Raw genomic sequence first — 12,307 nt, 5'->3', positions numbered from 1 at the left:
ATTGTGGCATAGCAGAAATGAATCCAACTAGGAACCATGAGGTTGAGGGTGTGATCCCCGGCCTTGCTCAGTGGGTTAAGGATCGGGGTTGCCTTGAGCTGTGGTGTAGGTTGCAGACCTGGGTCGGATCGCGAGTTGTGGTGGCTGTGGGGTAGGCGGGCAGCTGTAGCTCCAATTGGACCCCTAGCCTGGGACCCTCCATATGCTGAAAGTGCGGCCCTAAAAAGCAAAAAACAAAACATATTAATGAATACTCTGATGATAATGTTAAAAATTGTTATTTCACAAAACCTGAGTGGTACTATATTCAGTCCAGTGTTGTTTAAAAAACTTTTAACGGAGTTCCCATCGTGGCTCAGTGGTTAACGAATCCGACTATGAACCATGAGGTTGGAGGTTCTATCCCCGGCCTCGCTCAATGAGTTAAGAATCCAGCGTTGCCATGAGCTGTGGTGTAGATCGAAGATGCTGCTCGGATCCTGAGTTGCTGTGGCTGTGGTATAGGCCGGCAGGTAGAGCTCCGATTAGACCCCTAGCCTGGGAACCTCCATATGCCCCAGGTGCGGCCCTAAAAAGCAAAACAAAAACAAAAACAACAAAAAAAAACTTTTAACAACAGTGTTGTTTAAAAAATTTTTACTGGAGTATAGGTGTTGTGCTTTTTGGGGGGGTGGGTAGCCCAGATGTGCTACAGCTTGATGTGGGACTTTTGTTTTGTTTTGTTTTGTTTTGTTTTTGCCTTTTCTTGGGCCGCTTCCGTGGCATATGGAGGTTCCCAGGCTAGGGGTCTAATCGGACCTGTAGCTGCCAGCCTACACCAGAGCCACAGCAACGCAGGATCTGAGCCGCATCTGCGACCTACACCACAGCTCACAGCAACGCCGGATCCTTAACCCACTGAGAAAGCCCAGGATCGAACCTGCAACCTCATGGTTCCTAGTCGGATTCGTTAACCACTGAGCCACGACGGGAACTCCTTGATGTGGGATCTTAATTCCCAGACCAGGGATTGACTCCCGGCTGCAGCAGTGAAAGCTCTGACTTCTAGCCACTAGACCACCAGGGAACTCCCAGTTCAATTACTTTCTAACAACAATATTTTTTCTGTTTGCGCAGATTTTGGATTTGCTATTGAATACATATGACTTGTTAATTCAGAATTCTGGTCAGTTCAGGATGTTGTAGTGGAATATTTCACAAAAACATTCCCATCTTCTTTTTGCTCTTCTCCTGTGAAACTACTTACAAAGATCTAGAGCCTTTGGTGAGTGCAAACACTGGGAAATGCTGGCAAAAATAGCTGGGTACTATTCTAATAGCGTAACATTCAGGCCTTTCAGTAAAGTTAACAACACTTCTCAGAATCACTTAAAGAAATGACCAGTTTAAGAACTTACTCTGCTTCTAAAACTTATTTCTTAGAACATCACTCATAGAATTTGTACGAAGTATCCTATGCATATAATCTTATTAACATTTTACTTGCACTGTTTTCAGTGGGGGAGGGGGAGATGAACCTGCGTATAAAATGACAGCTCTACAAGCAAGACTGATTAGAATTTCATGAGATTTTCTCCTGTCTGCTCCTTTCAGGCTCATTTTGGGCTCTAGGTGTTAGCATTTCTTGCTATTGTTTTTGGCTTGTTAGTTTAATTAGGAACTTCTCTATGTTGATTGTTAAACTTTCATCCTGATTGCTTAAGCTTTTATTCTAGTCACATTTTCTCCTGGCTTCCTGATTTCTCAGCTGATTTTCCTTGAGATTCAGAAAAACATACCCATTCCCAATAACTGCTCAAATAGAAACACCCATTGGAAAAACTCTATTCGCTCAAAGTCACCAGATCCTGATTGTTTGGGGCTTCAAACAGAATCTTCAAGAAATCACAGGTTCTCAGGTGTCAGTGATCTTGAGGCAAAGCCCTCCAGGAAGCCCCTATAGTTACCACATTGTGTTTATTTCCATGAGGAAGAACATAAAGTGGAGAACTATGGGTTGTTTCAGTGATCGACCTATGACAGGATTTGTGCTTTGACTGGTAACTAGTGGGGCAGTCTAAGAAACTGGGGGTATGTTCACGATTGGACACTGTCAGGAAGCTGGGACAATTCTATGACTGGGTATCTCAATCAGTCTTATCTATATAGCAGAAAGACTCGCATGAGAACAAACCTGTACTCTGTAAATATGCAAGAGTCACTTATTTTGGCTCAGAGAAAGTGTGTTTGATATTTTGAGTGATCCTGGTTTTGTCTGTGATTAAACAAACTTCTGAAGTGCTTTGCTTTGTCTTTATTTGATCATGGTTTCAGATGCCCTTGACTGAGGTTGGTATTCATGAGGTGATTTCCACCTAATAGGAGGATGATATGGTTTAGCTGTGAGTTCTAGATCAGCTTCTGAATGTCAAGGGCTCTTTTTTTTTTTTCTTTCTTAAATTTTCATTCATATATACTGGATATATAGAAAAGTACATATATTTTAAGTGAATCCACTTGTGTAACCAGCATTTGGTTCAAGAAAGAGAACGCTGTCAACATCCAGAAGCTCCCCTTATGCACCCCAGACCATTCACTGTCCTGATTTCTGACATCATAGGTCCGTTTTGCTTGGTTTTGAGCTTTGAAGCAAAGGAAACACAAAGGATGAGCTTTTGATGGCTTACTGAGCTCTGCTGTTATGAGATTCATTCATGTGCTGAAAACCACGCTTCTACAGAGCCGTACCTCAGAGCTACTGAGAGGCTGACTCCTCGACTTTGGTCCTCGGTTTGGCTCAAACAAAACATTCTTCTATTATTTTCTTTTGGGGCTGCCACAAGGCAGGTGGAGGTTCTCCAGCCGGGGATCAAACCCAAGCCATAGCAGTGACCACGTGGGGTCCTTTACCCGCTGAGCCACCTGGGAAACCCTATTCTTACTATAGATCATTATTTCTGTTAACATTATTATAATCATATTGTAGTTTTTGCAGGTTTCTAACATAGGGCAGAACTAAGCGTATTTCTGGTTTCACTGTCAGTGACTGCCACAGCACAGCGGCAAAGACTGAGCTGGGAACAAGCAAATCAGGCTAAGGGCCACGGGGGTGGGGTCCCATGAGCTCTGCCAGGTGTGGGTTCTGCAAGTCGTGCAAAGCAACACATGAAGAGATTTGACCAATCTCACAGTTTGGGTGCTGAAGGTCCCATCTCCCATATTTTCATTCACTCTACAAGTTAGAACCAATCCCTCCAGCAAGAGAATGCCGACATTCGACGTCCGCTTTGGGACACTGAGGCTACACAATCTGGGGAGGCGGGCGCAGGCGGAACCTTCGTGCTCAGCTCCAAGTTTCCCACGACTCCGCTCCTATCGCTACACTACCAAATAGACGGCCTCCTTCCCCACCCGCCGATGGCCTAGCCCGAGAATGGGTTCCGGTATTTTCAGCAAAACGATTAACGGACATCTGAACGACTCAGGGCACTTTCTCCAAGCAGCGTTTCCCTAGCTCACCGCAAGAGTCCCTTAATTTACTGGAGGGTGCCCAACCCAGAGCTACCCACGTTTCCCTCTCCCAGCGTGTAACAGGGGGCCGGCCGTAGCCCTGGGCGCGTGCTCGGCACTCACGTCGCCCCGCCCCCGCCCCGCCCCCTACCGGCCCCCGTCCCGCCCTCTTTCCGGGACCTCGAGGCCTGTGGCCAGCGGACCCCCAGCGCTGCTGGAGAGACCCCGGATGAGTCCGAGGTCCTGGGTAGCTAGGAGAGGCCGGAGGAGACCTGGGCCGCAGGGGTTAGCCGCAGAGGGTGGCGGAGCCAGCCCTGCACGCGCCGGGCGGAAAAAGGGAGGGAGATAGAGTTAAGGGAGGGAGCGCGGAGTAAGTGAGCTTGGGTCCGACTCAGGGAGGGGACTGGTGGGCCAGGCCCCCAAGACGGCGTTACACCCGGTCTGAAGAAGACAGGCGGACACATGGCCTCGCCATTCCTGCCTTCGGGGGCTACCACGGGCGACAGCGGCGGAGAGCTGAGCTCGGGGGACGACTCCGGGGATGCGGAATCCCTCCAGAGCCCCGAGACCGAGGCGTCCAGGAGCCTGACCGAGCTGTTTGAGAAGGCGGCCGCGCACCTCCAAGGCCTGGTTCAGGTGGCCAGCAGGGAGCAGCTCTTGTACCTGTATGCCAGGTACAAGCAGGTAAAGTCACGAGGAAGGGGTGGATGCGGGTGAACGACCAAAGGCCTCTCTTTTCTCCAAAATCTAATGGTAAATGAGCTTGGTTAATGGCCAGGTGTAGTGAAGTTTTGTGTGTATGTTCTGTTTTTTAATCATCTGCTAAGGATTTGCATCATTCAACAAGCTTGGTTAATGGCCAGGTGTAATGAAGTTTATGTGGGTGCTTTGTTTTTTAATTATCTGTTAAGGATTTGCATCATTCTGGACATGGAAAGGACCTGTCTGCTATCTGAGAAGTGATATTTAGCTGGCTACTGAATGACAGTTTTTCTGTGTCTTCTCTGACTTGCCCAGTGACCTTGCACTTAAGCTTTCACCAGCTTCAGAACCTTTACAAAAATGGGCAAAACACTTGGGGTTTTATGCCTGTGGGGAATGCGGAGAAGCAAAAGCATCATGATACTTGCCATCAAGAGACTTTACAAAGTTAATTGAGGAGTCTAGATTTAAACGGGTGAAAAATTGCTGACTAGAGTTAAATAACAGTTTAGGAAAACTCTAGCTCTTTGGAACACTGGAAGTGATGAAGCTCTGGAGGATAGCCCATTTTCTTTTATAAAAATTTTTTTTGCCTCTTGGTATCTGTTTCCCCTGGGTTTGTTTTGTTTTTGTTTTTTTCTTTTTAGGTCTGCACCCAAGGCATGTGGAGGTTCCCAGGCTAGGGGGCAAATCGGAGCTACAGCTGTTGGCCTACACCACAGACACAACCAACATGGGATCTGAGCCTTGTCTGTGACCTGCACCACAGCTCACAGCAACACCGGATCCTTAACCCAGTGAGCTAGGCCAGGAATCGAACCCTCATCCTCATGGATACTGGTTGGGTTCGTAACCCATTGAGCCACAAGGGGAACTCCCTCCTCTGTATTCTTTAAAAAAAAAACAAAAAAAACAAAAAAAAAGAAAGCTGTGGGCTCCCTCTGTTTTCTTAAACTGAATATAATAGGGTAGATATGAACCTTCTTTTGAAGGTCAATGAGTATCAGTTGTAAAGTGACCTGAGGGATGCAGCTCTAGGAACAAATGGTATAAATTAGAGTGTTGAGTGAAAATTGCCCCTAAATTGGCCTCAGAATTTGTCTTCTTGCAAAAGTTCTGGATATCTTTTGTGGGGGTGGGGTGGGGAGGTTTAATCCTGTCCTTATAACAATGAAATGAGACTTTTAATTATTTAACAAGAATTGATTGTGCATTGTGTTTGGACCAGTAATGTGGCTGACTGATGATTCTCTGGGCATTGTAAGACTCATTTCCTCCAAATTTCATAGAAAGGTTTTTATATCTTTATGTTTTCTGTTCAGAATAGCACTCTATTTTGTCAGTAGGAAGTTGATAAAAATAAGCTGAGCTGTGAACCTTGTTTTCTCCTGCAGGGCCCTAAATGTACCTAACATAATAGCTCTTTTAGTCTTAGATAAGTGTATGGCTCCACAGTCATCTTTCAGTGAAGTTTCAAAAAGATCACACCAATTAACAGGGTTTTTTTGGTCCTCCGTGTATTAGCCTGCACTCTTCCAGCAAACAAGAATGAATTGACATTTGTGAAAATGAGAGGACAATGAAAATTTCAAACCCCTGTTGAGGAGCCTTCAGCACTAGCACAAGTGGGGATACCTAGCATGTCCTCTTACCTTAACTTGGGCACACGTGATTCACTGGCATTTACCATTGGCAACCTTTGTTGAAATATTCTGGATGGATGAGATCTTTGTAGACATAAAGGGTTCTTAGAATTTGAACCTTGAGTGGGACTTTAAGGAGGTAGAGCATTTTAAAAAGCCGAGGGAAGAGAGAAAGGCTTTTCAGGTGGGAGAAATAACATGAGCGAAACAGGATAAAAATTCTTTGGCGTTCCCGTCGTGATGCAGCGAAAACGAATCTAACCAGGGTTCGATCCCTGGCCTCAGTGGGTTAAGGATCCGGCGTTGCCATGAGCTGTGGTGTAGGTCGCTGACGCAGCTGGGATCTGATGTGGCTGTGGTGTAGGCTGGCAGCTGTAGCTCCGACGTGACCCCTGCCTAGCCTGGGAACCTCCATATTCCGCGGGTGTGGCCCTAAAAAGCAAAAACTAACAAACAAACAAACAAAATTCCTAAGGCAGTGAGTAGACCATTTGATTTTAGCAAAATGCAAGTAAGAGTCATAGGAGGTAGTGGGCAGGTCCCTTAGAAGTAAATTCGGTTCAGATTGTGGTATTTAGCTTTACGGAAAGTAGGTATTTTGTTGAATACATTCCTCATGTATGCGTGGTATATTCAACATTTTTTACTGCCTCAAGTTAGATACTATGTTACAGGCAATGAGCGAGTTAAGAATGGTTTCTTAGAGGCTGTGTCCTCATAAAAAGATGAGACTGCACAAAACTTGCTAATACAAGGTAACAGTGAAAAGTGCCATTGGAGAAGTAGAGAGTGAGTGCTGTGAGAGTTTGTCAGAAAGGGAGATTACTTCTGGCAGTGGGAATCAGGTTGTATAGTGAATTCTGCACGTGTGTGAATTTGATTTATGTTTATTCACAGCGAAAATAATTACTGTGTAGTTTAACTGCAAATGTTATTTGAAGATTAAAAATGAGTATTGGCCACACACAAAAGAGGATTATTGTGGCCTAGATAGAATTTATATTGTTGAGAAACCTTAAAATTTTTTTTTGCATGACTTGCAGCATCTAAATTTACGTTGATTAGATTCATAATAGGGCTCTTTAAAATGCTGTGCTTTATCCTAGAATTTGAGAGAGATAAAGTGCTGATAGTGTTATGAGAATCAGCATAGACAATATTATGAATTCTGATAAACTTGTACTTTAAATCTTGTTTATTGCATGTTTAAAATTCTTCTGCATTATAAATGGTAATAAGGATTGCATAATCTATTTGTATAATTTGTTTTATATGTATAATTTGTATACAAATTTGAGACTGCAACTGTTAGTCACTTTTTTTTGTAATGTATTATGGTGTTAGGAAATGATTTTATGTAATAAGCCAAAGCAGCCTGTGTTTACAGTTTGTTTGCTTTTGCAAATAATGTTTTTTTTTGGTTATTCTCTATAGATGTAGATATTTTCTAACCTATAGTTACAAAATATATGTAAAATGGAAAATTTCTCTGACATTTCTTTGAAAAATAAGTTGTTGATTTCTCCCCCTCTGCTTCGTTTAGGTCAAAGTTGGAAATTGCAATACTCCTAAACCAAGCTTCTTTGACTTCGAAGGAAAGCAAAAATGGTAAGAAATTCCTGGGATCCAATGTGGTTATTGTAAATGGTTTAGGTGTTTAGGAATTAGAAAGTAGTGAGCAGATTAAAGAATTATTTTTATATTAATCTCTTTCTGCTGTAGAGTGTGCTAATGACAGGCAGGTGCGAGAGAGATTAAAAGAATCCGATTTTAGATAAGTCTCCTAAAGGGTTCTTATGCCTTGATGTTGGTGTATAAGTAACAGACATACATTCCTCACATGTGAATAGCTTCTAGAAGTGACCATAACAGCTACTGCTTGAAATTTTCCTTCCCTGTCGCATAGTCCCTAATAGGTCACCGCTCTTCTCTGGAGGGATCTTTGGAAGAAGGCCAGGAGAATGGGAAGGGAGAAGAGGGTAAATCCCCGCTTTTCACTCTTCTCCCCTTCTCCTCATCGCTTGTGTTCTTCTGTGCCTTGCCCCTCCCACACCCACAGTAAAGAAGTGCTTTTAATAACCTCTTGGGCAAAAGGGAGAAAAATAGTTCATATATTACCAAAAGTACAGTTAATTCATCAGAAGGAAACTACGTCTGTTGTTTGTAGACCATACGTTCCCCATAGGGAAAAAGTTTAGGTTTTAGGGAGTTCTAAAATTTTAGATACTACAATAGTTTGTGGTCTTCCAAATTCAGCAGATGTGCGATATATGTGTAATTTTAAAATTTCATGGGAGAGGGTGATGAGGGGAAAAATGTCATTCTAAGGGCTGCTTAGGTGGGTGATAAGGTCTGTATTGCTACGGACCAAGGTAAATGGAAAAGACAAGGCTACTCATCTCGGGCTTATTATATCTGTATTTCCCCACCCTTAAAATGTGTGTGCCGTTTTTTTAAATAATAAAAAGAAATATACTGTTTGTGTTCTTTACATAGTTAATGATAGGTCATTTTGGATATTCCGTACTATAGGGAAGCATGGAAAGCACTTGGTGATTCAAGCCCCAGCCAAGCAATGCAGGAGTATATCGCCGTAGTTAAAAAATTAGATCCAGATTGGAATCCTCAGGTAAGACTTAATGATTGTGAATAATACTATAAAAAAATACCATCTTTCTCTCAAATGTTTTAAACTAAGCATTAGGCTTAAATAACATCCTTAAAATTTTATTTTCTCAAATCAAAATATTGTAAAGTTATTACAGTATTTATCTAAAAATACTGTTTCTTTATATGTGAACATAATCAGCTACCGACATTGAGAACTTCTCTGAATTATAGAGGATTTTTAAAGGTGTAATTGTAGCTTCTTTCTTTCTTTTTTCTTTTTCTCTTTTTTTGCTCTTTAGGGCCACACCCACAGCATATGGAAGTTCCCAAGCTAGGGGGTCGAATCACAGCTATAGCAACATGGGGTCCGAGCCTCATCTGCGATCTGACACCAGTGAGATCCTTAACCCAGTGAGAGAGGCCAGGGATCGAACCTGCATCCTCATGGATACTAGTCGGATTTGTTTCCACTGTGCCATGACGGGAACTCCCTGTAATTTCAATCATGTAAAAATTTATTTCAGAATTTGAAAGTTTGAGATCATCATTATTGAGAACTGGTAGGTTTCGCTTGGATTTTCTTTCTTTTTTTTAATGAGAACCAAAAACTCTATCCAAGCACGAAAATACTTGTTCATAGAGATAAAATGTGAATAAGATGTGCTTTCTGCTATTATGAAGTTTAAAGTATACTGAGAAGATAAAACATATCAAAAATAGAGTAATAGTGTAAAACAATAATGCAAGTGTTCCAGTATCCAGTGGAAGAAGAGATTACTTGGATTTTGTGGGCATTGGATATTGTTCACTAAATGTACCTTCTTTTTCTGGTATACTTATTGGAACTCATCTAGAAAGAATTTAATAAAGGTGTTTTGCTATTTTATTTAAAATTTATTTTGGAGTTCCCATCGTGGTGCAGGGGAAATGAATCCGACTAGGAACCATGAGGTTGCCAGTTCAATCCCTGGCCTTGCTCAGTGGGTTAAGGATCTGGCGTTGCTGTGAGCTGTGGTATAGGTCGCAGACAGGGCTCTTGATCCCGTGTTGCCATGGCTATGGTGTAGGCCGGTAGCTATAGCTCCGATTGGACCCTTAGCTTGGGTACCTCCACATGCCATGAGTGTGGCCCTAAAAAGCAAAAAAGCAAAAACAAAAAACAAAACAAACAAACCCAAACAGGACTTGAATTGTCATGCCTTTAGGTGAGTCGTTACTCTTTAGGCCCTAAAAAGCAAAAAAACAAAAGCAAAAAACAAAACAAAACAAACCCAAACAGGACTTGAATTGTCATGCCTTTAGGTGAGTCGTTACTCTTTAGGCCCAGCTGCTGTAGTCTCAGTTCTTCTCTGTTGACTTATACTTAACTATGTTTGATGCCTGGCCTTTGTAGGCATTTGTGTTTATAACTTCTGATAAAATGTCTTACCTTCAATACCTTAATTATTAAGTAAAATTCCCCTAACTGTGGCTCTTAGAAGTGTTTGCACAGTCCATATAGTTATGTAGTTCTTTCTTATGGAAACCCAAACAAACATTAAGGATGTTTTTTAAAATGTCAAAATCTTACCTATTGAACTTATATGTAAACTTGAGTAAACTAAGCAGAAGCAAAGGGACTTTCAAGTAAAAATGATTCTTTAATACATTGTTCTAGAAATATTTTAACATTGTAATCTAGTTGTAAAGAATTTTATGTTTGTTTAATTTACATTTTTTACGATTTTTTATTTTTTTCCATTATAGCTGGTTTACAGTGTTCTGTCAATTTTCTACTGTACAACATGGTGACCCAGTTACATATACATGTATACATTCTTTTTTTTCACATTACCATGCTCCATCATAAGTGACCAGACGTAGTTCCCAGTGCTACATAGCAGGATCTCATTGCTAATCCATTCCAAAGGCAATAGTCTGCATCTATTAACCCCAAGCACCCCATCCCACTCCCTCCCTGTCCCCCTTGGCAACCATAAGTCTTTTCTCCAAGTCCATGGTTTTCTTTTCTGTGGAAAGGTTCATTTGTGCTGTATATTAGATTCCAGATATAAGTGATATCATATGGTATTTGTCTTTCTCTTTCTGACTTATTTCACTCAGTATGAGAGTCTCTAGTTGCATCCCTTTTGTTGTAAATGGCATTATTTTGTTCTTTTTTATGGCTGAGTAGTATTCCATTGTGTATATATGTACCACATCTTCCTAATCCAGTCATGTGTCGATGGACATTTGGGTTGTTTCCATGTCTTGGCTGTTGTGAATAGTACTGCAGTGAACATGTGGGTGCATGTGTCTTTTTTAAGGAAAGTTTTGTCTGGGTATATGCCCAAGAGTGGGATTGCTGGATCATATGGTAGTTCTATGTATAGTTTTTTAAGGCACCTCATACTGCTCTCCATGGTGGTTGTACCAGCTTACATTCCCACCAGCAGTGCAGGAGGGTTCCCTTTTCTCCACAACCCCTCCAGCAATTGTTATTTGTGGACTTATTAATGATGGCCATTCTGACTGGTGTGAGGTGGTGTCTCATGGTAGTTTTGATTTGCATGTCTCTTAATAATCAGTGATGTTGAGCATTTTTTCATGTGCTGTTTCATTTACATTTTAATTCTTAGTTTAAACACTCTGAGCCAGTCCCTTTGACTCAGAGCTTTTTCCCCTTTGTTTTTAATTGGTATGGGGCAGATCATAACCTCAGTCTCAGTAGATTTGGTATTTAGTTCATTATCTTTTTGGTTAAAAGAATCAGTTTCTTTTGATAATTGTTTCTAAAAACAATGAAATAATAACAATTTTCATGCTGAATATGCTAAGCTCTTTACATGTATTATCTTTTGAAATCTTCACAAGAATTTTAAGAGAAACTATTAGGATCTGCATTTTAAAAAGGAGGAAATTCAGGCACAGAGAGGTTTGCCGAAAAGATTAGCCAGCTAATAAATGATGGTACTGGGATTTGGACCTGTACTTAGGTGAGTCCAGATCCCCACTCTTAACCACTCTGCTCTCTGGTCTACAGCTGACATCATATATATTAAGAGAGCATGTAAACTGTGTGTTTGTGTGTGTGTGTGGAAAATTCAGGTAAAGGTAGTTACTTTTAAAATCAAAGCTACATGGTACCTTGAAGTAAAATATGAACTGTGCTTTAAAATGTAACCCTTTGATGGTTTTCTCTTATGTTTCGTCTTATCTCAAGAATGTATTGTTGAATAGCTAGTATAATAAAGGCAATTTTTTGCTTTCACTTACTTAGTATTTTTTGGTGGGGAGGAGGAGTGAGTTTTTATTTTGGTGTAATTTTATTTTTATTATTTTGACAAAAATTGTATATATTTAAGGTCTACAATGGGTTATTTGATACATATTACCTTGTGAAATGATCTATCACAGATTTATTACTATATCTGTCATTTCTCATAGTTGCATGGTTTTGTGTCTATGATGAGAACACTTGAGATATATTCTTTAAGCAAATTTTATATATATGATACACTATTATTAACTAATGTATACTTGATGTAATTTTTTCTTTTAAAGTTGAATAGTATGAGGAGCTTCTGGATGGCCTTTATCTAGTTATGCCAGTTTATATTTGTTTCAGGATTCTCTCTATTGACACTCACATGCATATATACATACATACATATAAAATTTCCTCTGAATCATTTTATTATTTTTGAACCATTTTTGATAAGTTACAGATATCATGTCTGTTTACTACTAAATACTTCAATATGTTACTATACTAGTTATCAAAATTGGTAAATTTTGGGAGGGGGGTTGTGAATTTTTTGGTTTTTAAGGCTGCACCTGCAATGTATGGAAGTTCCTGGGTGCTAGAGGTTGAATGGGAGCTG

General features: G+C 40.9%; 1 protein-coding gene across 7 annotated transcripts in view; it reads left to right on the top strand.

The window, feature by feature from the left end:
* The window catches only part of ACBD6 (acyl-CoA binding domain containing 6), a 202,982-nt gene continuing 194,068 nt past the window's right edge, over window positions 3,394–12,307 (top strand). For 3 of the 7 annotated variants that reach the window (XM_013989658.2, XM_003357562.4, XM_005656747.3), the window contains exons 1-3: window positions 3,632–4,173; window positions 7,378–7,442; window positions 8,367–8,463. In XM_013989658.2, coding sequence (XP_013845112.1) covers window positions 3,952–4,173; window positions 7,378–7,442; window positions 8,367–8,463 — 384 coding nt within the window. In that variant the 5' untranslated portion in view covers window positions 3,632–3,951. Of the gene's footprint in view, window positions 4,174–7,377; window positions 7,443–8,366; window positions 8,464–12,307 lie in introns of all 7 variants that reach the window. The other 4 variants (XM_003130348.5, XM_013989657.2, XM_021063753.1 and 1 more) reach the window with 4 other exon arrangements.

The sequence above is a fragment of the Sus scrofa genome, chromosome 9 (assembly GCF_000003025.6).
Source record: "Sus scrofa isolate TJ Tabasco breed Duroc chromosome 9, Sscrofa11.1, whole genome shotgun sequence".
In the NCBI taxonomy this organism is placed as follows: Eukaryota; Metazoa; Chordata; class Mammalia; order Artiodactyla; family Suidae; genus Sus; species Sus scrofa.
Note: the sequence above shows the minus strand (reverse complement) of the source record. Positions and strands in the feature narration are given on the sequence as shown.